Genomic DNA, 18164 nt, shown 5'->3' on the forward strand with positions numbered 1-18164 from the left:
AAAGTGCTTTCCTACCATATATTAGAGATACATGGGCATGATTACTATCATCCTTGGCATGGATTTGGTCCATTTATCCTTGGTTTTGAGGACAAAACCATCTTAGGATGGGATGGTTTTCATGAAGGAAAAATACTTTGATATTTTTGTACTTTGGAATCATGCTAATTCCATACTTAGTAATTTCCAGCCTTGTAAATTCAACCCTTGCCTATGTAAATGTGCCCTTAAATTTGGAAATGAGGGGTTAGGATAAAGAAAGCAAGAGGCTAGGAGAAGGGATCTTTTGGCTCATTCACTAAGTTTTGTTGTTTACTTTCTTGATGTTAGCTTCCTTCTTGCTAGATGAAGCATCAGCCATGGCTGTCATGTATTTTTGGAACTCTCATAATTAATACATCGCAAGATGTCTTGGTGCAATATTTTCTCTTGTTATTTGATGTATGTTTTAGTTTATAGTAAGATTTCTTTTCTTGGTAGAATGCTTCATTACATGATCAGACTTCCGTCCACAGGACTTACTATGATCACGTGACTTGGACCTGGACTTCTAAGAGTCCCTGCCCTTATGATCATTATCATGCCTGCCATGTCTGCTACCTCTAATGGTCAATGCATGTGAAGAGTGGGAAGCATCATTGTTTCTCCTGTTGATTTCCTCAGTCAATAAAACACTCTCAAGATCTTTGATATTTAGCCCATCAAGCTTGTTCGTGCATATGGCAGTACGGAAGACATCCCATGATTTAGGCAAGGTGCCAAGCAGAAACAACGGGTGTAGGTTGTCTTTGAACTCAATACCCTGTGACAACAGATTCTTCATGATAGCATGAAACTGACTGAAATGAGATGATAGGGATGTCCCCTCCTTCATGTGAAGGTCCATTAATTGCTTCAGCCAATACATATGTGACACAGGACTCTGCTGCACATAAAGCTCTTGAATCTTCTCCCATAAATCCCATGCACTCTGATTTTCATCTTCAACAACATTATGATGGACCTCTTCTGAGAGTGACAAGATAATGGTAGACTTGCATAGCTCATCAACTTCCATCCAAACATCATCATCCATATCCTCGGGTTTAACATCCTTAAAACACAAGGGTTTAATTTGCAACTTTTGCACCAAAACCTGCCATATTTGGGACTTCCAATACCCATAGTTGGTACCATCCAACTTGGCAATGTTAAAGAGAGTTGTGTCTTTCAGATGACCAGTCATACTATCCCAAATCAAAGCAAAATTGCAAAATTGCAGGTTGTTGTATTTAGTAGAAAATGCACTAAAATCACTACTAAAACTGGCTGAAAGAGTGAATATCACCAAGAGAAGCACCTATCCCCCAAATATGACCAAATAACATCAAATAGTAAGCATTACTCTCATAGAAGTGCTCAAAATTTGCAGATTTCAGCTTGTTGTAATAAATGGCAGTAGAATGTAGAATTGTCCCAAAATGAAGCAATCATTGATACATATGTCACTGCAACTGCGAGGTAGCAAGATACATCCATGCAAGAAGCCTAAATGTCAAGTAGTGACAATAGGCATAGACCAGTCCAAAGTATGCCACCTGAAGCCAAATGCCAGTGAAGAATGACCAAGTTGGAGCCCAATCCAAGCTCAAAAGCATTCCGGAACCAAAAGGAAGCATTTGATAATCTCCAAATACATTGGTATGATCATTCAAACCTTTAGTAAGCACCCCATATCCAAGAACCAATGCATACACCAAGTAAATGAGCTTCAGCCCAATGTATTACAATAGCATATTTAATGTTAAATGAAGCTCAAATAGTGCCCAAATCTGCTCCAAATCTGTCCCAAATCATAGACATAGCATCCCATAGCATCCGAGCATCACCGGGCATCAATATGCATCAAATGGGCAATGCCAAGAAGCATCAAATAGTAAATGTCAAGTACTGCCATGTTTTGACAGTCCTGGGACTGTGTATACAGCAAGGGCTAAAGGGGAAAGCACTTGAATTGATCGTCGAGAGCCAAGAAATAATGCCAAGGAGTCCAACAATGATCGGAAAGATTGCCAAGAGTGCCGGGAAGCTGGGGAAGAGCCGGAAAATGCTAGGAGCAGGTCAGCCTAGCCCCCCTAAAAATGCATTGGATTTTATGTTGGCTATTCATGGGGGCTGGGGGGTCTTCAACAGTGCTCGGGGGCACTTGGCAATGTCGAGGGGGACTCCGATGCAGCCTTGGAAGATGCCAATGAAGGTACGAAAGCTCGGGGAGGAGACGAGAGATCAAAACATACCTGCAAATGAAGGTGCCATGGCTGCCATTTAAGCTCGGGTTGAAGCTCTTCAAATCCGGGCTGAAGAGAATGCTGGGCAAGCTCCAATGCCTTTGCTCTGATACCACTTGAAAGGGAAGTAGAACCCAGGAGAAAGAAGCTTGGCGGTGAGAGCTATGGCGGATGGAGAGCAAGAGCAGGAGTGAGAGAGTGAAACTCAAAGTGGGAACTTCAACAACCACAATGTGTGGCCAGACCTTCCTTTATTCAAACTGTCACTAAAGGAATAAAGAATAAGTGACTGTGATGGGTGCCCGCCACCTGCAGTGTGCAGTAGCGAGTACTGTCAGTGTAGTAATACACGGGCGGCTAGGGGGAGGTGCCTTTACCCCCAACATCAACAAAGTACCAAGAATTGTCAAAATATAGAGGGTGTTAGATATATAGATGCATACAACAATAAGTATCAAGCATGTATCTCCCACTAACAACGCATTGACAATGATAAATACAAGGTATCCAAGCTCAAAAGCAAATTAGTCCATAGTCATAAATCTCTACAATGAACAATGTAGCATAAACTACAAGACCATAAAGAGTCTCCCACTAACTCAAGGAACCAAGCTTTGTAATGTAAATACAAATGGCTCCCATTGAAAGCACGTAAAGAATTCCCAAGGGCATAATAAAGCTCAATACATCAAGTGCATATCATCTGGATGCCCAAATACATAAACCAATACATCTGAGAGCATAAATTGACAAGAGGCCTTCAACTCGTAAGTAGAGAATTATTGTATCAATAAGCCACTACCAAAATGCATTCAAATGAGCTCAAATGCAAAGCTCTAAGCTCATCATAAGTATTTCTAGGCATATACATCAATGCCAAGTATCAATATGTACATATAGAATCCATGAAGTGCTTGTAGGCATGTAATACATAGAGTTTCATTATCATATGCTTGTTGTCCAAACTTTGCTACAACAAAGAACCCTTCAATAGTAGTAGAGCTAAACAAGCTCAAATAGGCCCAAATATCTTCCCATAAGTGTCATTACATCTTTGAAGCATCACAAAATAGCCCCATAAGCATCACATAAACATTATGGGGTCCAATAGTGCTATCCACCATGGTATACAACAAATTGTGTTAAATAGTAGGTCAATGATTGACAATGCTTCTCGAAATGATGCTCGAAATCAATACTTTGATACCAAGGAACAATGCCAAGATGTTTGCCATGTGTGCGGGAGCCTAAGTAGGATCTTGGAGAGATTGTCCAAGCCAGGAAAGAGGTAACAGATCAAGTGCAATTCATGTTGCCTCCTATTGTTCACTAGTTGATGCCACTGAGGTCGATGGACTATCGTAAAAGCTACAAGCAAGGTCTTGTTCTTAGGCTAAAGCAAAAATTAATGAAGCTTCTCAAAAGCCTAGTCTTATACTAGTTGAAAGGTGGAGCAAAAGTGAAAGCATGAGTAAAAGCAAGAGCTATGGAGGTTCAAGCAAAGAAGAGAGAGATACATATATGGCAACTTCAATAGTCACAACTTACCTTTCCTTATTCTATTGTCATAGTAAGAATAAAGAATAAAGTGACAATGATGGGCGGTTGTCACTTGTAGTGTACAAGTGTGTGGGTGGTAAGTGCAAGTAAATGTAGGTAGTTGGGCACATGTGACCTTTAAACCCCCACATACATAAGTGTATGTGTGTGTGCATATACAATAATTTGTTATAGGCTAAGTATGTGTGCATTGAAAGGAACTCCAATAAACCTGGTCATAATTAGCCTTGTATGAGGCACCCGTCAAGATGCATGACCCCTACCATGATAGTGTAGATCTTTTGATAGCCCATGAGATCAATAGTGGAGGTTAGAACAACCTCATGTCACCATTATTTCAATATTTCTTAGGATTCTAATCATATTCATCACTTCTAATCTTGTTCATAGACATAGGAGCTTTGATGCTTATAAGTTTATAGCTTTCTCTTGATTTCCATAGCCTTCATAGATATCATAGTTTCTGTAGTCCACAATGCTATTTGATGTGGGAAGATTTGAAAATCTTATAAACTATGACATGATCATATCTTGCTAGTAATATAGTTTAATTCTCATAGGCATAATTTGGCTTTTTGCAAATGTCTGTGTGTGTGTCTCTCTCTCTCTCTCTCTCTCTCTCTCTCTCTCTCTCTCTCTCTCTCTCTCTCTCTCTCTCTCTCTCTCTCTCTCTCTCTCTCTCTCTCTCTCTCTCTCTCTCTCTCTCTCTCTCTCTCTCTCTCTCTCTCTCTCTCTCTCTCTCTCTCTCTCTCTCTCTCTCTCTCTCTCTCTCTCTCTCATTTGTCCATTTGTCCCTCCCTCATGATAGTCTTTGGCATATCAAGTTGTAGTATTCAAAAAGGCTCCCCATTTTGTGGTATATACACCTTTTAATTTCACAAAACTATAACCGAATTATTTTCACAAATCTTGTTTTTGTGACATATTGTAGTATGTAATTGTTTTAGTTAGTGGAGACATGAGAGAGATAAGAGCAAGATAAATCTATTAATAAAGAATCTGAGGATTTTTAAAAAATAGGACATTTGAGTATTCATTACTTTGCTTTGAATTTCCTTGTTACTTCTTACATATGTACCATGTTGATAGTGAACCTTGTGGAGATAGCACAAAAGGCCTCGAGAAGTAAGGTATTGATTCTAAGTCCCAAACTTACAAGGCCTCCTTTTCTTGAGTGAATTCCAATCTCAATGAATTTGCTTCAATGCTCTCATTATCTTGAGTTGATGGTAATTTGTCAGCAATAGTTGATTGTGGAATGGATGATTTTGAGCTATAAAGAAAAATATATTAATGTGAGTATTTGCTACGAAGTACAATTGCAGGAAGAAAGAGGCATCCTTTATAAAAATGTGCATATAGAAATTGTAGACAAACTATTGAAAGAGTACTCACAAGAAAGAGTAAATAATGAGTCCTAAGATGATCATTGCCAAAGCCATAAAATATAATCTCCCAACCTAATAGAAAAAAAACAAAATTTATGTAAACCATTCTATGAGAGTTATTATTTGACTAGCCATAATGTGCTAGCTAAGAGGTGTGGCATTTCAACCTTTTGATGGTAGACAAAATTCTGAACCAAGATTGCCCACATATCAGAAGTTATCAAAGAGAGGTTGAGCATTGTAGACCCATGTTCCTTCAATTGGATAGTGAAACTCACATGAAAATTCTATAGTTGTACATCATATATCAAATCATCACCTATAACATAAAGAACAATAAATTAAATATTGAGAAGTGAAGTACCTTGAGGAAAAATGGTACTAAGGTGTAAAATGTGAAAAGACAGATTGCAAAGCCAAGAATTGGCATAATCTGCAATGGCATAAAGATTAGAAAACATTAAGATAGACATTAAATTAATTGCATTAAAAAGTAGGGAAAAGAGCATGTGGTTTCAAACATACTATGTATATGTTACATTTGATTGATTTTAGCTCCGGTATTTCAAGTAGGTATCTATACAAGATCACAGACCCAAAATTTATTTTAGAAATTTAGTTTTAAAATTAAAATGCAAGAATATAGAAATGGAAAAACAAAGCTTTGATTTAAGGTTTAACCTTCAAAATATATACTCAACCCAATTATGCCTATTAGAGATATGATTATGTTCAACACAACAATATTTGCTATGAGTTTGTATCTTACTGCATACATTTGGAATGCACTGATAATGGAGCCAAAACACCCTAGTAGTGCCATCAATTCCACAAAATCATTTCTCTTTGCTAGTAATTCCTTCACATAAAATTTTTTGAACATTAGTAGGGAACTTGCAAAAGTAGAAATTTCATCTCTATCATCAATACTAATCATAAAAACAAGTGGTACCTCTATGACATTGCTAATTGCATAAAGCATGGATGCGGATAAGACAAGTAGGTCTCCTTTTAACATCTCTTTTTTGTCTGTAATATATCAAATGAAGTACATTAACTATATGCATTGTACTAACAAATCAAACCCTTTAGCATTTGAGGCTTTTGTGCATTTTTAGATATTGTACTTAAGACATTTGATTTTTTTCTAAAAGTATAATAAGGTGTAGATGAAGAGAAAAAGGTGGGTGAAGAATGAGTTAATCTCTCTCCTTGCATTATGGGGTAACTCTCTTAACACTCTTTTGAGTCTACAACTTGGCTTTATCAGTCTAAATGGTTGTGAACATGTGCAAGGTTTTAAAAGAAGAACCAATAATTTTAACCTAGTAAAAGACATGCAATGATGAATGCAATTTAAAAGTTTAGTTTAGGGGTTTTGCATACAATATCCAAAAAGTTGCATTATAGTTCTTTCAATTCTAACTTGATTCCTCTCAAACCCACCTTGTAAGAGAACTTAGATTCATCAATCACCTTTCAAAACAAAAATAACAAGTCGAAGTGTTATCTCTTGGGAGGACATGCAAATTGGGTACATTAAGAAGTGTTTGAAAGTTGTAAACTAAAACATATGAAAAATACAACTAGGAAAGTATAAACTTACAAGTTGCAAGCACACCACATATACCCTAGCTAACAAAATTGCAATTAGAAACTGTTCCGCAATCTCTATACGGCATGATATGCCATCATGCAACTAACAACACTAGAAGATTGAAACACAATGTGATTTATATAGTGCATTGTGTGCAACAACCATAAGGGATATTTAATATTAATTGTGATTCAAAGATTGTTGTAGTTTTGATTTAGAGACTAAAACCTTCATGACACAATGTGGTTCATATTAGCCTAAGGAAGTTTTATTTTACTTTAGAAACATTAGGATAGCCTTCAAAGGTTGTGCATATGTTAAATATTGATAAAATACCCCACCCACATAGATAATCCACCCATGGAATTTGATGGTGTATTAAACATAAAGTGAAAAAACATTACCATAGTCTTTAGAGGGTTGTGCATTTGATAGGAACAATACTAATACCCCACCCATGCAAATAGCTACTCCACTTAGTTGCCTCAAGTTGTACTTTGTCTTCAATATGATCCATGTCAATGCTAAGACAAAAAACAACGATCCTCTATCAAGTAACATCACACTAGTAATTGTGGTATATTGATATGCCTTGACAACTGCAATAGAGAAATATACAAGTAATCACTATATATTGTTTATTTTAATATTAAAACTTGAATACCTCTTTAAATTCATTAAAAACATATAACATATAAATATGCAAGAAATTTGACATGTTTAAATAGGAAATAACATACACATTAAAAATTCTTTAAGAAATAAGCATGCATAGTACAAAATTTACACGAACTCGTATCCATGTTATTGTATGCATGAACATGCATATTTCATATCTATTAATGCATGTATGCTTGAATATGCTAATTAAGAAACAAACATGCAACATGTACACATACATTCGCCCACATATAAAAAAACCTACATAAGTACACAAATTCAATTAGCCCCACAAATCCATGAAGACATAAACACATTCACCTAATCATACACAAATGTTCTCTCTTAGTGCATGTATATAATGGGATAGTTCTAAGGCACACTCACATGCATGTATGTGTGCATGTATGTATGTAACTATTCTTGTATGGACACGAGACATCTTGGGTGTTATTTTCCACATATAGTTTTGCTCTCTTGTTGCCCATGAATGTCCATCTTTTATAAGTGCCATTATTGATTATATGAGCTCAAAATGGAAGGTGGTTGAGTGGCTTAAGTATACAAATTTTTACACAACTGAAAGCACATTACTATCATTTGAATTCCCTTTTAGGACCCCAAAATGAGGGTACACAATGCTGCTACCCCTACTCAAGTCATGACAAATTGGGGTGTTAGAGGGGGGGATCTTAAAATTTTTTGAAGGCTTGAGAGCCTTAGAGGGGGATAAAAAATGATAAAAGAATCATTCCATGATGAAGATAAACTAATGCAAAGTACAAGAGAGAGAATACACCATAACATACCATCTCTATAGAATGTGGTTGCATACACCATACCATCTCTATAACAATGTGGTTGCATCATTTCATGCCCATTTTGAGTAATACATTGATTATGAATTTGTGCTTTGATGCCATTCCCCCTATAGAATGCAACTACATGCCACTTCCATTCTCTCACAAGCTTATGCTACTATTAAATTTACCTAAAGCTTCAACCTTAGTTAAAGGAAAAACACCCACATCTTTCTTCAAAAGCAGTTATAATTGGGACAATTGACATAAAGCAAAAAGATCTCAAATCTTGAGTAGTCACTTTAGTAGAAAGATGAATATGCACTAGTTCTAAAGGAGTCTCTACCCATTTCATACTCCATAAAAAATCTTTGCACCCACATTGTCAAAAGTTTTCAGGCCACAATCTACAAGTGTTGTTATTACTGGCATGTTCTTGTTTGATCTAAGTTGTATACAACACATATAAAAGGAGCTTCTACTCTTCATTAAATTTAAGGAATGAAATAATAGCCATCCCTTCAATTTTTCATTTTGCATGGTTTTAGATTGTCATAGTATTGGGGTCACAAGAATTGTACCACTCTATCTTATTAGTTTTTTTAAGGTCACCTAAAACCCAAAGTCATATTTATTGAATTTTGAGCCAAGTGATAAGACTTCATAATCACCAAAAATACGAGCAACTCATATTCAATAGTGGTAATGAAATCTTTGCATTTAAAATATAGCAAAGTTTTTCAAAGTTAGCAATCAACCATAAAGTAGAGCAAAAACAAGGTGATAATAGACCCAAAAATAATTCAATAAACAATGCCAAGTTCATACCTATGGATCTTTTTAGAGAGCAAAAAGTGAAGGGTCTATGTTTTGAATGTGGTGAAAAACATACGAGTGATCTTGGATCTAAGTGCATACCAGAGCCAAGGATGACAATATCATAGTGCTTGAGAATGTGGATGAAGAGGTTATTGAAGAATCAACTATGAGCATACAAGCTAAATTTGAAGAGCTTGATGAGGATCTTGATCCAGAACAATCTTATGAGATTGTTGATGGGTTTCCATTTGACCTCAGTGGACATGTTCCCTTTGATCTTGGTGGGATAGGTTTACCTACTAGTGGGACAGATTTGCCTATTAATACCATATTCTTTGTTCTATTTCTGTGGATGCTCAAACAAGCTCTAAGAGCCCTAATACACTTTGTATGAAGGATACAATTCATGGGAAGGATGTGTTTATCTTGATAAATAGTGGTAGTACGCATAATTTTGCAAATAAGTTAGTTGTGGACAGGTTACATTGTTTTTCCACTAACATATAGTAGCCCATAAGAGTTTAGGTAGCTAATAGTGAAGAGGAGAGCAGCACTCAAATGTGTTCATAGGTTCCCATACAATTGACTGAAAATTATGAAGCAAAGGTGAACTTTATTACTTTGGAAATGAGACCCATAGATATTGTATTTGGATGTGATTGGATGATGACCCTAGGGAAGATTGCTATGGACTTCTCATAGTTTTACATGGAGTTTGCCACCATTGATGGACAACTTATCCATATATATGAGATCTCTAGTAAATTTGATTTTCAGTTTATCACTATAAAGCAACTCAAGGAGGAGTACAAGAGGCACTCTCAGATTTTTGTTTTACACCTAAATAAAGAGCTTGAAGATAGTCCAAGAATTCAATTGAGTATTTAGCCAAGATCACAGTGAAGAATATGTATTTGATTCCCATAGTAGATGATTTGCTTGATGAGCTCAAGGAGGCTAGGTTCTTTACAAAAAATGGCTTTAGATTAGGATATCATCAAATTTGTATGTGAGAGGGTGATGGAGCTAAAATAGTCTTTAGGATTGATTGTGGGTTATACCATTTCTTGGTGATGCCATTTAGGCTTACCAATGCTCCAATTACCTTCTAGAGTTTGATGAATAAGGTTTTACAACCTTTTCTTTTTTAGTTTTTCCTTGTTTTCTTTGATGATATATTGATTTATAGCAAGACATTATAAGATCATAAGTTTTTTGATGTTTTGAAGCATCACAAACTCTTTGCTAATGAGAAGAAGTGTTCTTTTATGTAGACATAGGTGGAGTACTTAGGCCATATTGTTTGTGAAAAATAGATATAGGGTTATCCTAAGAAGGTGTAGTATGTCAGAGATTGGCCAACATGTACTATCACTACTTTACTTAGAGAATTTCTTGGTCTATCATCATTCTATCACAAGCTCATTAAGCATTATGTAGATATAACAAAAGTACTTTATTACTCAATCAAATCTTACTCTTGAGTAGCCTAGGTGGGTAGCTACCTTGCAAAATTATGATTTTGACATCACTCATATAAGGGGTAAGGACAATGTGGTAGTTGATTATTCTTCAAGAATGTGAGCATGTAAGGTTGTAGCTATAATTGAGTTACATAATGATTAGATTGAGGAGTTATAAGAGGCCTACCTTTTGGATGATGAGCTCAACTATGTATTTCAAAAATTACACCAAGGCCTTATGGAGAAAAACTCGCATTATCATATTAAATTTAGCCTAATTTGGCTTAATGGTAAGATTGTTATTCCCTCTACTTCTTTCTTCATGTTGAAAATTATAAAGGAGCTACATTCTTCATCTACGAGTGGAAATTTTGGAGTCTTTAAGACCTATGATAAGATCAGTAAAAGCTTTCATTGGAAATGATTGTGGAGAGATGTAAAGGATTATGTTATCAAGTTTATGCCTTGTTAGCAAAACAAGGATAGCACCCATAAGCCAGGTGGTATGTTACAACCATTGCCTATCCTTGAAGGAAAATGGACACATATTACCATGGATTTTATTATTAGATTACCTACTACTAAAAAGGGATGGAATAGCATCTATGTAGTGGTGGATATACTCACCAAGGTAGCCCATTTTATTCCTACGAAGATATAGTTTACTAGTTCACAAATATCTAGTCAATTCATAAAGTATATCTTTAGATTACATGGATTATCATAGGTGATGGTGCATGATATGGATACCAAGTTCATGATAACTTTGGGAGGTGGTGTTCAACTCCATGGGTACCAAGCTAGCTCCTTCTAAAGCCTATCATCCACAAAGTGATGGCTAGATAGAAAGAATAAATAAGTAGTTGGAGACTTACATTCGCCATTTCTATCATGATGAGTAGCATGCATAGGATTCATGGTTGCATTTGGCAGATTTTTCTTACAATAACTTCACTCATGCTAGTATTAGAGTTTCACCCTTTAAAGCTGTGTATGGTTATAAGGTGCCCTTATCCACAATCATTTTCAATGAGAAGATCAACCCTCATGAAAGAAGAATTGAAAAGAATGCAAACCCTTCTTCAATAGTGTAAGATAAATCTTAGAAAGGACCAGGATCAAATGAAGATGTATACTGATGAGAAGAGGTGACCTTTAGAGTTTCAAGAATGAGAAGTGAGTTTTGTTGAAAGTATCCAAGTCTTGTTACTCTACTTTGAAGGATAGATCCAATAACAAACTTGTCACATGTTTTCTAGACCTTACAAGATCCTAAAGCATATTGGAGACTCTGTGTATATATTAGAACTACCCTCTTCCAGTAAGATTCATAATGTGTTCCATGTCAATCAACTCAAACCCTTCTATGATACTCAAGTCAAAATAGTTGATGAGTTGCCTCCTATGGGTGAAGAAGGTCTTAATCAGTACATCCCTAAGGAGATCATAGGCCAATGTGAAAAGAAGCTTCGCTCTTGTTCTATCATTGAGTATTTAATCAAATGGAGAGATTCTAATCAAGGAAGCTTCTTGGAGTCCAGATTCTATATTAGATGAGTTTCCCTACTTATGTGATATATTAGTTTTACTAAAACATAGTTAGCAACAATGGAGCTAGTTATGGTGCAAATAGGGCCTAGACAATAGTCCATTTTAAAATAGTTTTTATTCTATCTAACTTTTAGAAATATGCTACCTATATAGAGTCAAATTAATCTTCAATAGCTACATTTTTACATGTGGAACATCTCATTTGGATAGTTTAATAAGAAGTTATGGTAGATTTTGTTCAAGAGGGCCTATTCTTATAGTAAGTTATTTATTCATTATAGAGTTTATTTCTTGAAGATCTAAAGGCTCAAATTTCTTTATAAAGAAGTTTTGATTATGTATATGTAAAAGGATTTCTTTGATATCTTTATTTCAATCAATAACTCTCAATTTATTCATCCATTTTGCATAATATGTATACCTAAAATCAAAGTAGTACTCCGTTTCATCCATCCTTCTTAACCATTATAAGTTTGTTTTTATATGCAAAAATCTTTGGGAAGGAATGTATTGTAAGAAGCTTGGAAGATATATGTTTTAGTGAGATATTATTTATAATACCTTGTCACACTAACATAGGTATAAAAGGTATGAGACATCTAATTTTTGACATCTTTTGACAATAATACAATTGCTGCCTCTCATCTCACCTCCTTGCTCACAACTTTTATGACTTCTCTCTCTTCTTTTCTATCTTTGTAGTCTTTCTCTCCCCCCATCACTCATTCTTTATCCTCTTTTCTCTCTCTTATTCTCTCCTTTCTCTCACCTCTCAACCCTCTTCTGATAGAAAGAGTCTTGTGGCATATGGACATCCCTCTATGGTTCCTTGTAGCCTAGAGAAGTGCTAATATTCCATAGAACATTGGGGCTCAAAGGTTTTATAGATTGTAGTTCCAATATGCATGCATTATACCAATATAGTCAGAGGATGCTTGTGCTTAGCTAATAATCCAAGAAGAGTGGAATTTCTAATAATCTTCTAGCTACTCAATAATACACTACCATTAAATGGTGGTGAATAAGCTATATAAACTTTTATTTTAATAAAATGTTGTTATGACTTCAATAATCATGTGGCCTAGTAGTAATGATCATAATGCACATTTAGAATGAGCCACTAATCAAGTGGAAATTCTTTGGATATAGGGTTGAGTGTGGTGGTTAATACCTACATCGAATCCATGTAGTACCTTATGGTCAAGAGTTAATACCTACATTGAATGCATGCAATGCCTTATCTTAAAGAGGATTGTGCAAAATTTGAAGGCATTACATTGAGCATGAAAGATCAAGTGGGATCTTTGCTTCATAAAAGCCAATATTCCATTATGGAGACCTTGAGAATTTCCCATAACATAGTACCAAATAGCTCCTAGGAGACATTTGACAGAATGTACCAAATAAGTCTTTCTCTAGGCTTGTGACATTAGCTCCACCCATACAATCTAGTAGCATTATCATAAAACGTTTATCACTTGGGATTAAGGGTCACATGTAAGTTTCATATTATTTTTAGTTTTCATGGTTATCTCACATGGAAGTTATCACAAATCATCAAATGGAAGTTTTTATTCTTGTTGCATTTGTCTATTTTTAACAAGACTATTTGGACATAGTGCTTGTGATTATTGATTGTTTTTCCTCTCTATTGTGCTTAGCTTATGACCTTGCTTTATTTTTTTAGCATATCTTGTTACACAATATCTTTTAAATGCCTCATCAACAAAAGGGTCAAACATCGTTCCAAAACTTAAAATAGTAAATGCCCCTCACGGATGAAATTGGATTTTTTCATATGAGAGGATTCCTTCTTGGACCCAAAGTGTTGAAAGCCTCATGATCTAATTAAAGCCGTAATGGTTCCACATAAAGATCTTGAAAAGCTATGTAGAACTATTTGTGTACTACTATGTAAGAGATTTCTTTAGAGAGAGCTTATGTGGATAATACAGGAGTGTGACAAAATGAGAACATATGCATGATGAAGAACAAACAATGAAACAATGGAGATTCGCATTGCTACCCATAAGTTGTCCCCACAAGAGACAAAAGTAGAGGGGATGATCAATGTATAATGACACAAAAATAAGTCTCCAACCATTGGTAGGCTTAAGGATCATCTACTTAATGTTTCAAAGCAAATGGATTGACCTTCACATATTTGCCACATTTTAATTTTTGCATCAAGAAAGTTAATGAACCACAAGCAACAAAGAATTCTAGGCATGTTCTGTCTCTAATTTGATGTTTTCAAGCCAGTATTTGAAATATATCTAGGTAACACATTGATACTCTTAGTGGTCAATGTGAATAATAGAAATTAATGTAAAAATTTATCAATTATACCTTATTGTTCATTTCATGATAGAGTTGGTAACTTTAGGTTCTCTCCACATGATATGGTCTAAATGTTATATGCAAAATGATATGCTTGCCACCCACTGGTCACCAAACTTTAACCTTTGGGGATTCTTTTCATGGACATGCTACCTCATAGTCACAAGCAAGCTTCGCAAGAAAATATTTATGTTCATCAATAATGCAACCACCTTAAATTTCACTTACATGTTTGCATAAAAAGTCCCACAATCAAAACCCATAGTTGCACAAGCACATTTGTGTCCTTCATGTAATAGGAACACCTTGATGTTCACTTATTTGTTTGGATAGTTTCTAAGTGTATGTGGATATTAACAATATAACATAATTTTCTTAACATCACAACTTTATGTACTAGGAGTAGTAGTCAATGAAGTCATGTGCTCTTTCAAAAACTTGTAGCAATATGTTAGTTGATTGTTATACAATTTTTTGTTTAGAAATCATAATGAGACTAATTGCAATGCTTAATAATCACACTAAGAATAATAAGATTCAAAAATATAATTAGAGTTCAAAGGAGTAAACTTGACTAGGAGTATGATCATGCCAATATAAAGCCTCTCGAAGTAGTTTGAGAATGGGAAAAATAACCATAGGACTACAAACTCAATGAGGACTACTATATTGTAATAGGAAGAACATGATGTGCTTTCCTTAGTTATGAATGAAAAGTCTTATAACTCCTCATGATTGCATGGATTTGCTTGCAATTATCCTTCCTTAGTTGTGAATGAAGAGCCTTTTTAGCTGCTCATGGTTTTGGATATGCTTGCAATTATCCCCACGTCACTAAGCATGCATATGATGGAACTTTAGACCTTAGCTAGAGGATAAAATTCATCACTAGTACTCCTTGTACATGAGTTGGAATTTGTAATAAGGATTCTTATAATCTCCTAGACCTTAAATTAAGATTTTGTGGGCATTGAGAGGCTTCTAAACCTTCTATTGAGATGTGGGCTATCAGATGTGGCTATTTGGGGAATATTTCTAACCACAATCCATGAGCCAACCTCCATTTGAAAATTGTCATATATTTAAGCCTAATAGTGAAGGCGACACTTCAAATTGATAGTTTTTCAAAAAAAAAAAAAAACCTCCTTCTGATGCCCCTCAAGCACAATTTGGTTTGAGGAAGGATCTTGTGCACTCTTGTTATTTAAAAAGCTAGAATACCCTATAAGGTCTCATAAAATGTGTTTTGTTGCATCTAGCATCTCTAGGATCACAACTGTTAAATAGTTTAACATTTTGTGTGTGGATGTCTCTTAGACATCCCTCACCTCCTTGAGTAATAAGTGGCCATTTGAATATTTAGTAATAACTTCCATTTAAAAAGCTAGAATACCCTATAAGGTCTCCTAGAATGTGTTTTGTTGCATCTAGCATTTCTAGGATCACAATTGTTAAATAGTTTAACATTATAAGTGTGTGGATTTCCCCTAGACATCCCTCCCCTCCTTGAGTCAAAAACTAGTTTTTCTTAGGTAAGCCCCCTTCTTGGATTCTCACATGTTTGGGCACCCCTTTTGCATTTACCCTTTAACCTCAGCAACATGTTAAGGCACCACCCCTGTCCATCATCTCCCCCCCCCCCCCCAAAAAAAAAAAAAAGGCTCAAGACACGCCATAACTCTCATTCCATGTGAGAATTGCAAGAACCCACTCTTTTCTTCACTCCCAATATAAAGCCCTCCTTCTCCACGAATTTCCTCATACATATGTACATATTGATCCCACCCTCTCCTCCTATTTCTCACATAGGCCTTATCCTTAACATACTTACTCAATCCCCCCACTTAAGCAAGCTAAAAATATTGAAGTTTCCTTTTTCCCCTCCCATAGTATATCATCCCTATCTCACACGTGCCTTGTTTGAGGGTAGGCTACTCAAATACCCACCTCTTAGTAAACTACCTCTTCTCAAGTGCCTAATGTTGTAAGTCTCCCAAATAGGGAAAATTCACAATGCATAAGCATTGGTATAGTTCCCAATTGAGACACTAGAAATTGTGTAGAAAATAAATTCTAGTTTACTATAAGGTACTATTCTTGGTAATAATCATTAGATTGGTTAGATCCATATGCAATAATCCTAGTTAGACATACAATCACTATATAGAGACATGACATACCATTCTCCATCACACCACATCTATTGAAAACTTAAACCTTCTACACTCCTCCATCCAAAATATATATAGTTCATTATCAAAGCTTTTAGGAGTATAATGTTGGTAGATAGAATCTTCAATCAAAATACATCTATCCAATGTGGTATAAGAAACATTTTGGCATTCTCATGTTCTCTCATGTGTGTTAGCTTCTGTTGCTTTGTGTTTTCCTTCATGGCATCAAAGCATTATTTCTAATAACTATGAGCAAAATTAGTGGCGTGCACCAAGTAATAATGTATAGTTCAACATTACACATGTTGTAAATATGTCCACCTACCTTCATGGAGACTAAATTGAATGGGACTAATTACACTTTATGGAAATTTAGGATTGTCTATGCAAAATCAATCCCACAAGAAATCCTCAAAAATAAAATCCAACGTGAGTATGAGACATGGAAAAGACCAATATTCAAAACACAGAGAATCGACCTACAACAAAAAACCCAACACTTTAATTATGTGGATCAAGTCTCCCTATGATTGGATGGTAGTAGTTTGGGATGGCAAAGACCAATGTGGTGTTACCTGCATGATTCATACATTTATTTCACTCAAGTATGACACCTCACTATGACATTTAATGCAAATGATAGGACCATTACTCTCAAATTTGAGGGGTTTAATGCCATCTTTCTTGAAGAAGGCAATGTGACTATAAGAGTTATATTGGATATAATGGGACAAAGATGCTATATTTATGAACAATGTCAAAGACAAAGGTGAGAAGAAGAGGTATGTAGGGACTTTGGGGCTTCTAAATGAACTATTGGACCTCCCATAATTGCCACCAAAGTTGCCCTATTTACAAACAATCCTTTACTGTCCAAAAGAAGCCTACATGGGAGCATCCCTCCTATACTTATGAGCATATCTCTTTATTAGCTCAATAGCTTGGAATAGTGTAGCAAGTTTCTAGGCCATAACATTAAGTGAAAAATTTGGCTCTAGACAATAAGTGTATTTATGCAACTTTGTATCATCACTCACATTCTCTACATGCACGGTAAGGTTCAAAAGCTAGTTGTTATGCTCTATAATTAATAGGCTTATTTGGTCTAGCTAATACCATCTTCTAGTCACCTTTTCTTTCTGAATGGGAAAGATGAATACTTGAGCCATCTTAGCTTTGAATTCCTCCCGAGTATCAACTTGCCGATTTTCCCTCTTTATGTACCTCCATCATGTATGAGCAAAGCCCTCAAGGTGAAGTGTAGCAAAGTGAATCTTTGGTTCATCTAACCTAGGAAAAGTATCAAGATAGGATTATAGCTTCCAAGTTCACTTCTCCAAATTAGCCACTGATGATGAATCGCCACTATATTTGGTCAACACAATCTTATCACAGAGAGTTTCCTCTCAACAAAACCTTGCTACCCATTAGTTGCTTGGGGTTGCATATCTATATAATTGTCAATGGGGTTTGAAATATTAGAGACACTCCTAGGATAGTTGGTTTGAAACTTGCCTAGAAGAATATGTGGCTGACTTTTAGCTC

The 18164-nt window shown here is 35.6% G+C and overlaps 1 protein-coding gene across 7 annotated transcripts in view; it reads right to left on the reverse strand.

Annotated features, from left to right (window-relative positions):
- Positions 1–209: 209 nt before the first annotated feature.
- LOC148021743 (uncharacterized) overlaps positions 210–18164 on the reverse strand; it is a 50664-nt gene continuing 32709 nt past the window's right edge. The window contains exons 4-12 of one of the 7 annotated variants that reach the window (XM_087697276.1): positions 7217–7336; positions 6168–6244; positions 5992–6074; positions 5741–5792; positions 5580–5648; positions 5383–5469; positions 5223–5287; positions 4984–5100; positions 217–2576 (exon numbers count right to left, since the gene is read on the reverse strand). In XM_087697276.1, coding sequence (XP_087553402.1) covers positions 2534–2576; positions 4984–5100; positions 5223–5287; positions 5383–5469; positions 5580–5648; positions 5741–5792; positions 5992–6074; positions 6168–6244; positions 7217–7336 — 713 coding nt within the window. In that variant the 3' untranslated portion in view covers positions 217–2533. Of the gene's footprint in view, positions 2577–4983; positions 5101–5222; positions 5288–5382; positions 5470–5579; positions 5649–5740; positions 5793–5984; positions 6075–6167; positions 6245–7216; positions 7412–18164 lie in introns of all 7 variants that reach the window. The other 6 variants (XM_087697274.1, XM_087697273.1, XM_087697279.1 and 3 more) reach the window with 6 other exon arrangements.

The sequence above is a fragment of the Lygodium microphyllum genome, chromosome 17 (genome assembly GCF_053477565.2).
Source record: "Lygodium microphyllum isolate KBCC chromosome 17, Lygodium_microphyllum_v1.1.10, whole genome shotgun sequence".
Lineage (NCBI taxonomy): Eukaryota > Viridiplantae > Streptophyta > Polypodiopsida > Schizaeales > Lygodiaceae > Lygodium > Lygodium microphyllum.